A 9,810-nucleotide genomic window follows, 5' to 3' on the forward strand; every position below is an offset into this window, starting at 1 on the left:
TAGAAATAAAATACCCGTCGATATATTTCCCCAACTAATGTGGCAAGTAATAATTTTGCAGGTAAATTCCCAAGAATAAATTCCAGCAAAATTCGCAGCACAAAATCCCCAAATAAATTTCTAGGCAATAAAATTCATTACATAAATTTCCACCAAAATATCTCTAAGTAAATCCGTAGGATAAATTACTTGAAAATTTTTCTATGGATTTAATTTTTTTTTATATATTTGTTAATATACCTGCTGATTTACCTAGAGATAAAATACCCGTTGATATATTTCCCAGGTAATGTCGCAAGTAATAATTTCGCAGGTAAATCCCCAAGAATAAATCCCCAAAAAAATTTGTAGCACAAAATCTCCAAATAATTTCGTAGGTAATAAAATCCATTACATAAATTTTCACCAAAATATCTCTAAGTAAATTCGTAGGATAAATTATTTGCGGATTTTTCTACGGATTTAAAAAATATATATATTTGTCCATATACCTGCGGATTTACCTATAGATAAAATACCGGCCGATATATTTCCCTAGGTAATGTCGCAAGTAAGAAATTTGCGCAAAATGGCGCCAAATTTACCTGCTGAATTTGTTGCAAATATATAGTTCGCAGGTAATATAGTTTAATGTTGAGGAATTTAATATTTTTATAGGTAAATCCGCATGTATTTTCTGCGATATTATTCCCGGGTAAAATCTCCATGTAATTTACAGTTTTCTAGTAGTGTTATAGACCATTATTTTATGCCTCTCTTTTTTTATTTTATTTTTACATTTGTAGGGGTAGCTGCTAGAAGCAAGCTGTTGGAAGACTACCTACGTAATTTGCTCCAACTATTACAATAACATTAATGTCGAAATACAATTACACATCGGAACTTCATACAAATATTAGCACATTCCTGTAAAACCTATTATGTAATTGTTTGGAAATTTTGGTTCAATTGTTTAGATTTCCCCTCAGATTATCAATTGCACCCAGTTGGAACATTGTCTTTTTTTTTTTTTGTGCACAAATTACCTTAAATCTGAGAATTAAGCCGAGTAAGTATACAGATATTTTAATATATTACTATATGTTTCATTTTAGAAAAGTTCACGAGTACTAAAGAATGCATCAGACAGATGAGAAAGAGTACTAGATGAGATCTAACACAGCAAATTATAGTAGTAAAAATGAAGGATCCATGTGAGGTGGTAATGTCCCTTTCTATGGTTCTGCCAAAGGAGTTAAATTATTTGATTAATTAATCTTTAACCATACTTGTCCTCTTTTTTAATAAGATAATCATCAGGGATCCAAGCTAATCTTCAGCCAGCAACACATGCATATAAACACTTAAAAAGACACCATGCATTAAATTATTTGATTAATTAATCTTTAACCATACTTGTCCTCTTTTTTAATAAGATATATAATCACCAGGGAGCCAAGCAAATCTTCAGCTAGAAACACATGCATATAAAAAGCCACCATTTTGTGTGTAATCTTGTCGTAATATAATAAGCTGATCCGTCTTAGCCGTCTCTCAAAACCAAATTATTGCATCTTGGTTCCCTGAGTACTATTGCAAGTCCACATGAATAATTCAGCGATATCAATAGTCGATCTCTCCCCTTTCTTACTACGAGATGAAGATGGGAAGAGAAAGGAGAGAGAAGTGATAAATGAAGCATGTAGTCGATATGGCTTCTTCCAAATAGTCAATCATGGGGTGCCTTTGGACCTGATGAGCCGCGCCCTGAAACTATCAAAGTCCTTTTTTGAGTGTCCCGTTGAAGAGAAAATCAAGGGTTCTCCGTTACCGGGGGCACCTTTTCCTGCAGGCTATAACAGAAAACCAAATCCATCTTATGAGTTTTCAGAGTACTTGGTTATGCTTCAGCCTGGATCCACCTTCAATGTTTTTCCTGCCAAGCATCCACAGCTCCGGTAAGTTATGTAATCTATGATATTAGAACGATTTAAAAAGGTTTGACACTATTAGTATTGTTTAGCCATTTTTATCTATTAATATTCATCATACAGTTTACTTGTCATCACTAGACCTGACTGTCCAAGTGTAATCGCTACATTGAACTTATAAACTCACACTTGTAGTTGTCTTTTTGTCCCAAAAATAACCTATTTATTGTCTAAACTTGCGCCTATCCAACTTTTACAACAGCATGAACTCACACTTTTAATTGTCTCTTGTACTCGTCTCTATGATTTGTAGATCACTACAAAAGCATAAAATTCTTGAACTATGGCATATGATACAGACTTAGGCCGTATTTGTTTTTTCTTTTTTTTTAAGATTAATTCGTCTGAATCTGAATACATATCTCAATAATTAAGATACTGTCTCTAAATCTAATCTGAATCTAAATACTATGATTAAGATTGTATTTTTTCTCAGAATCTGAATATGTTTAAGTCATTTATAAATAAATACAATAAATATAAAATAACAATAAATATAGTAGAAATAAAGTATTAGAAAAAAACTTAATATAAATAAAGTAAAAATTATTATATGATAAGAAAATAAAATATTTAAATATGTAAATTTCAACTTATTATATCTCATAGTATGTGAGAAAATAAAATATTCAAATAATTTTTTTTCATAGTATAACATAGTCAATATTACCTAAATTATAAGAGTGCTATAGTAAATAGTATACAAATAGAGCTACAACTTGGCCTTGAATTAATGAGATAAGCTAAAAAAAATTCATGAATATGCACCCATCGTTAACGCAAATTATGAGTATGAAGTGAGATAATCATGAATTAGTAATTAGATAACATGTACATAAGGTATCAATTAAATATTCGACAATATATATTTATCACTAAAAAATATAAACTATACTTTAGTGAATCAATCAAGCAAATCAGCATACTGTGAATCTCACAAATTGGACAAACAAGATACTTGTAACCCTTTTTAAAATCATCACTTAGGAGAAAATAACTTAGAATCGGTTGATAGTTAGATAAGAGGGAGAGAGAACATCAAGTTTATTTGTAGAAGAGAGCTTGAATTTTTTTGGGATATAAGTAGCGTGCCTAAGAGAGTTTGAATGATTAAGACCCTGTCACAGCTCTGATTCATTCAGACATGTTCATGCCCAATATGAGGTTTTCAAATATAAAAAAACAAAATTAACTTAATGATTTGAAGTCTCAATCATTCAAATTCATACCTCCATTAAGTGTGAATAAATAAGTCCTTAATTATTATTTTTTTAATTCAAAGACCACATGGGTCGTAATAAAAACATCAAAACAGAGAATGTCAACATAAAGACAAAAAGAAAAAGAAACATGAAAAATCATAAATAGAAAAGTAACTATTGAAGATAAATCTAGAAGCACGCAGATCATTTTTTTCACGTTAATTCAATCTTCCTTCTCTACCAAATTGGTGTTGAATGAGCCCTTAATTTAGAAACAGAGTTACATCATTTTTAAATTTATGACAGAGCTAGCTAGCCAGAACCATATATGGGACCAAATTACAGAAATGATTAAGGAATATTTAATTTAAATACCCTTAAAACCATTTTTTTAGTGAATGATTGCACGCACCTTCCTTATTAATGTAACAAATAGAATACAAATTTATTCATATAAGCCCTTGTAGTTGTAGGGCATGAAAAGCTGATCGCTTAAAATAATATGATGAAATGTCACTCTCAAATTGAACGAATAGCAATTAAAAGGATAATTCATTAATTAATCTTGTTTGTTCAATGTTTCAGAGAAGTAATGGGAGATTTATTTAATGGATTCTCGAAGACGGGAGCAATTTTAGAGAGTATCCTTAATGAATCCTTGGGTTTGCCTCCAAGTACCCTTGCAGAATTTAACAATGATAGAAATTCAGATGTGTTGACAGCATTGCATTATTTACCAGCAACAGAAACGGGAAAAATTGGAGTAAATTCACATAAAGATGTTGGATGTATAACGTTTGTATTGCAGGATGAAGTTGGAGGGCTTGAAGTTCAAAATGATGGTAAATGGATCCCAGTAACACCAAAAGAGGGTGCCCTCGTTGTCAACATTGGTATTGTTCTTCAGGTAAAAAAAAGTAAAAATATGTGTGTTTATATATATTTATTCTATTAGTAGTAGTTAAACATTTACACCACCAAAGAAGAATTTGGGATGAATGCAATCAGGGGCGGAGTTAGGGAGTCCAACGGGTTCATCTGGAATGGACTGAACCTCTTTTTGCCAAAAAATTATACTTGTCATTAGATGTTGGATTCTCTTAGTTTCTCGGTGAGTATAATTCTCTCGGTGAAAACTTCATAAACTTGGAGTGGAAAATTCCTGCTATAAAGTGCTCTCCTTATAAATGAGCTCTATACTACACGAATTTAAATTAGTTGGGTCATTGAGTCCTACATACCAAATGATTTGACTAAAAAAAATCATTTTTTAGTATGATGTTCATTTTTTTTTTTTTTTTTTTTTTTTTTTTTTTTTTTTTTTTTTTTTTTGTTGAAGGTGCTGACGAATAACAAATACAAGAGTCCAAATCACAGGGTGGTGAGACCAAATGGGAGATCAAGAAATTCATTTTCATTCTTCTATAATGTATCAGCAGGAAAATGGATTGAACCACTTCCCCATTTCACTAAGCAAATTGCTGAGAAACCAAATTATAAGGGATTCTTTTACAAGGATTATCTGCAAAAGCGCAACGAAAATAAGCTCAAACGAACTTGTGAACTTGAAGAAGATCTTGGCTTGTCTCATTTTTCACTCACTCTGTAGAGAAAAAAAGTGTATTTTTATCAATCATTTTCTCTTCATTTCCTACTGGATTTATACTTTCTAAATCTATACACATTTCTCTAATCTCCCTTAATTATCTTGTGTGGTACAGAAACTTTCTGAATTTGTACATCTTCCATTTTTGTTTCTTTTCTTTATTGTCTAAAACAAAATCTTTCTTTCCTTTATTATAAAAACGATATACGTCTAAATCACTTAATAACATGGAAAAATAACATAAACATACACCTTAACTTATCATATTTACACAAATTTTCACCCTTACAAAGTAATTACAAAAATCCCTAAGTAATTATGTATTTTCGTTGGATGTATCGGACGCTAATTACATATCTCGACAGACCCAAAATCAAAATTTTAATAATTATATAAAATATCATAATTTTCTGCAATGAAGCTTCAAACTGTCGGAATTTATATTGTTTGCTAATAATAATAGTAAAAATTACATATATAACGACATATTTACTAGTATATACTAAAAATCTCAACTTTTTTCAATACCTCATAAAATCTCAACTTTTGGTCATTGATGATACATGTTAATTAACTTAGAAATATATTAGGGATACATATTTTAATTTACCTAACTAGCACATTTTAAGGGATGTAACGGATAAATTAGCATTAAAACAACAATTAATCTCACGATTTATGGCAATTATTTTGTTATTCCACCATTCTAATCATAAACCATCATCATAATCTCTTTTGAAATTGCAAAAACTTCATACGCGACATAATCAAAAACCATCAACATAATCTGTTTTGATCAATCAAAAACGTCATACCAACATAATCGCATTCTTTCTTGACTATGTATTAGCTCATTCCGTTTCTCCTAAAATTCAAAAAGTTGTACTCGACTGTACTTTGCCATATGGATATTACTTTCCGGTACCTAATGATGCACGCGATAAAAAAATTGGTGAATGGCTTAGTTTGGCTGTTGAAAAAAAATGTAGAACATGTATTATATTTAGATGAAGAGAATGGAGATTCCATGTTGCCTCTTGTTCGTCTGTGATAAATTTAATTTTTTCAAGTTGATGCTTTGAACATGACGTGGTTGTATTGTGGATGTGTCTGAAGAGCATGTATTTTGGGTATGTGGGGTAGGGGATGAACATATTGTGAATGAGTTATCGGGTTGTTCTGCATTGGAAACTATGGAACTGTGTTTTGTTGATGATTTTTGTAGTGTCGATGTTAGGTCTTTGAAGTTGAAGAGATTGAAGTTGGATCGTTATTCGTTGCTTGATGATGGAAGAGATCGTACAGTAATTTTTTGTCCTTATGTTAATAAGGTCTAGATACATTTTTAATGTTAATGATACATTTTGCTCATTTTGTATCTGAGTTCATATAGTTCTGATTACTTATGTATCTCATTTTGTTTTAGTTTTATCTATTACAACATATGAAACAAACATAAAATTTTTATTTTAGATACATGTTATACATGTTTTTGTAGTTAATATATCTAGTAATCTGTTTTTTGGCAGTAACTGAAGAAAAATAAGTTGAATTTTTATTTTCATTGATTCAGCTATGTCATACGATGTCGTTTGGAGGATTGTGTTTGGACTAAAGAAAAATAGGCACAAGAAATCAAGTGAATGACATCGAGCAATAATTATTGCGGGAGATGTGGTTATGAAGGTCACAACACGCGTACTTGTAACTTTTTTTCAAAAGAGGAGTGACAATGTAGTTGACTAATGAATCATGTTGAATAATTTCTCAGCATGTTGTTGGTTTTTTTAACTCTTTGATTCGATATTTTAATTGATGATATTGTTGTTTTTAAAGAATTTTAAGAAAAATAGTTATCTAAATAAATTATTGTGTTCGTACCTTTGTTAATTAGTTATGTATGTTTCATGAGCTCATTGTCGTGATATGTCATATAGAAATTAAGATACATTGAACTGATAATGTTATTAAATTGTATATTAGTAGTTATGTCATTGTAAATGATTGAAAAGAGAAACATTTTTTTAAGATGTATCTACCATAAATTTATAGATACAAGTTTACAAAATTTGTATCTAATGTAAAATATAATTTGTCAACATTATTAAGATTTGATAGTATAAGTTCTTATACTTTTTGTTATGTAGGTTAGAGATAAACATGTATTCGGATTAACAAAAACTGTTACAGATACATAATAATGCAACGTTGTGTTGTTTACTATCATTATATAGGAAAATATATTTCCTTATACTAGATACATACAATTTAGTAATATGTATCTCATATAAATTTTTAGATACAAATTTAAATAATTTGTATCACTTGTAAAATCTAATATGTTAATAGTTTTAAGAGTTAGATCTATTAAGTTTTTCTATAATTTGTTATGCACTTTAGAGACAACATGTCTTAGTAGGAACAAAAAACGGTTATAGATACATAATAATGCAATGTTGTGTTGCTTTCTACCATTATATTGTATTATATGTTTCATTATTCTAGATACATACAATTGTAAAATATGTATTTGATACGGTGTCTTTATAAAATGTAAGAAAAACGTATATCGAAACATAATTACACCTTTAAATGCTTCAGCATTGCGTTAAAATAGGTGACAAAGTAGAAGTTTTTAATCATTAAAGAAACATAATGTATGTTTATCAAAACATTACTAACATCATCAAAACATCATCAAAGTTTATAACATCATCAATGATTTTAATACCCAACTAGCAAACAAATAAACAACTACTAAATATGCAAAACATGGTCTGTTTGTTTTGGTGCGAACTTGCTACTTGTCTTTGGTGGATCGTCATTCTCACTAAAGTAGTCATTTTCTTCTCTTTCAGATACGTACTTGCACAAAAATCTAGCATATCTCAGACGATGGTATTGAGCATCAATAGCAGAAGATAGAATGCCTAATCCCTTGCTCAGATACTCGGCATAGACAACTACAAATACACCATAATCCCTGCATAGCAATCACTAATTTAATTAAAAACACCTATGTACTCATATATAGAAACATAATTATATCTTTAAATGTTCCACCATTCTTGAGTAGCAAGTTCCTTACCAACGTCAGCATTATAGTGTTCACATAAGCCTTATCGATGTACACTTTAAAAAAAGCAATTCGTGAGAGTGTATCTGTTGGTTAGAAATTTTTGTTCTTGTACTTCGTCCTCAAGTAGTACATAATGACATCCAGATGATACTCAAATTGTAATTAAATGGAATATATGTTATAGCAGGCAACTAAAATAATTATTACTTAGATACAAATTAAATTATTTTTGTATCTAATATGATTATTAAACATAAAATGCAGGAAACTGAAAGAGCAAAAAATAAAAAAGATACATATTAATGTATGACGATACATCTTTTGTTCTTATGTATCTAATATAACATAAGAACAGAATAAAAAACTCAAATTTGTACTGCAACACACAATCAAAATTGACAGAAGTAAGTTGCTTTGCACGCCTTTTTAATAAAAATAAAGATAAACAATGAATTTCTAAACGTATCGTACAAGCCAAAATATGTATCTCGGTCTAATATTCAATAGATCTGAATATGCAATTACTTTGGGAAGCTCATCTCTGAAAACTGCTTCAATAATTCTATCTTCTCTTGACGGGAGCTCTGTTGGATCCCTTTTTCTTAGAACCATTTTTTTTCTGGCCCTTCTTAGCATGCTTTTGCCGCAACTTCTTCATAGTTTGGGGATCGTTTCTATGCTTTGATCTATTTTCATCAAAGCCAACAAATTCGTAGTCAAAACTTTCGGGAATGAAGTTTACAACTTCTTGAGATTCTTTGATACTTTCTAATTGAGAAAACCAAAGACTAAAAGATTTTCAATAACAATTAAACAACACTAAATACATTTCAAGGCATTAACAGTTAGTCCCAGATACAAGTTAACACAACATGTATCTATGAAGTCATAACTTGTATCTCTTACAATAAGACTGTCAGTAAAATTTAAACACCAATAGATACATATCAAAGCATTGACAACAACTAACATATACAAGTCAACATAATATGTATCTATGATAAACTTGTATCTTTTGTAATACGACTTTTAATAACAATTAAACAACACTAAATACATTTCAAGGAATTAACTGTTAATCCCAGATACACGTTAACACAACATGTATCTATGAAGTCATAACTTGTATCTCTTACAATAAAACTTTCAGTAAAATTTAAACACCAATAGATACATATCAAAGCATTAACAACAATTCACAGATACAAGTCAACATAACATGTATCTATGTACTTAAAAATTGGTATCTTTTGATATATTAATTTCAATATAAAAATAAATCACAAGATACATATAAAATTAGCTACAAAGAATCAGATAAACAATGAATTTTCAAACGTATCATCCAAGTCAAAATATGTATCTCGGCCTAATATTGAATAGATCTGAACATGCAATTACCTTAGGAAGTTCATCTCTACAGATTTCTTTGACAATTCTAAAATAAAACTTTTATATTTGTTTCGTATGTTGTAATAGATTTTACAAAACGAGATACATAAGTAATCAGAACTATATAAACTCAGATACAAAATGAGCAAAATGTATCATTAACATTAAGAATGTATATCGACCTTATTAATATTAGGACAAAAAATTACTGTAAAACAATATCTAAGGTATGATCTCTTCCATCATCAAGCAACGAATAATGATCCAACTTCAATCTCTTCAACTTCAAAGACCTAACATCGACACTACAAAAACCCTCAACAAAACACAGTTCCATAGTTTCCAATGCAAAATAACCCTATAATTCATTCACAATATGTCCATCCCCTACTCCATAGACCCAAAATACATGCTCTTCAGACACCTCCATGATACAACCACGTCATGTTCAAAGCAACAACTTGAAAAAATTAAATTTATCAAAGACGAACAAGTGCAGAAATTCTTCCGGAATCTCTATTCTTGCTCCCATCAATTCTTCTACAAATTCATAGTCAAAAT

At 29.8% G+C, this 9,810-nt stretch overlaps 1 protein-coding gene across 1 annotated transcript; it reads left to right on the plus strand.

Moving 5' to 3' along the window:
- Positions 1 to 1,443: 1,443 nt before the first annotated feature.
- LOC107865839 (sexual differentiation process protein isp7) lies at positions 1,444 to 4,875 on the plus strand. The gene is made up of 3 exons (XM_016712035.2): positions 1,444 to 1,937; positions 3,758 to 4,079; positions 4,512 to 4,875. The coding sequence occupies exons 1-3, from the start codon at positions 1,585 to 1,587 to the stop codon at positions 4,779 to 4,781; spliced, it is 945 nt and encodes a 314-aa protein (XP_016567521.2). The 5' UTR covers positions 1,444 to 1,584; the 3' UTR covers positions 4,782 to 4,875.
- The last annotated feature ends 4,935 nt before the right edge of the window (positions 4,876 to 9,810 follow it).

This window comes from Capsicum annuum, chromosome 3 (genome assembly GCF_002878395.1).
Source record: "Capsicum annuum cultivar UCD-10X-F1 chromosome 3, UCD10Xv1.1, whole genome shotgun sequence".
In the NCBI taxonomy this organism is placed as follows: Eukaryota; Viridiplantae; Streptophyta; class Magnoliopsida; order Solanales; family Solanaceae; genus Capsicum; species Capsicum annuum.

Excerpts from the sequence above, each read along its gene's own strand:
- LOC107865839 (XM_016712035.2), top strand. The coding sequence starts at position 1,585 with ATGAATAATTCAGCGATATCAATAGTCGATCTCTCCCCTTTCTTACTA. Across the intron at positions 1,938-3,757 it reads GCCAAGCATCCACAGCTCCG|AGAAGTAATGGGAGATTTAT; the intron begins GTAAGTTATGTA and ends TCAATGTTTCAG. Across the intron at positions 4,080-4,511 it reads ACATTGGTATTGTTCTTCAG|GTGCTGACGAATAACAAATA; the intron begins GTAAAAAAAAGT and ends TTTTTGTTGAAG.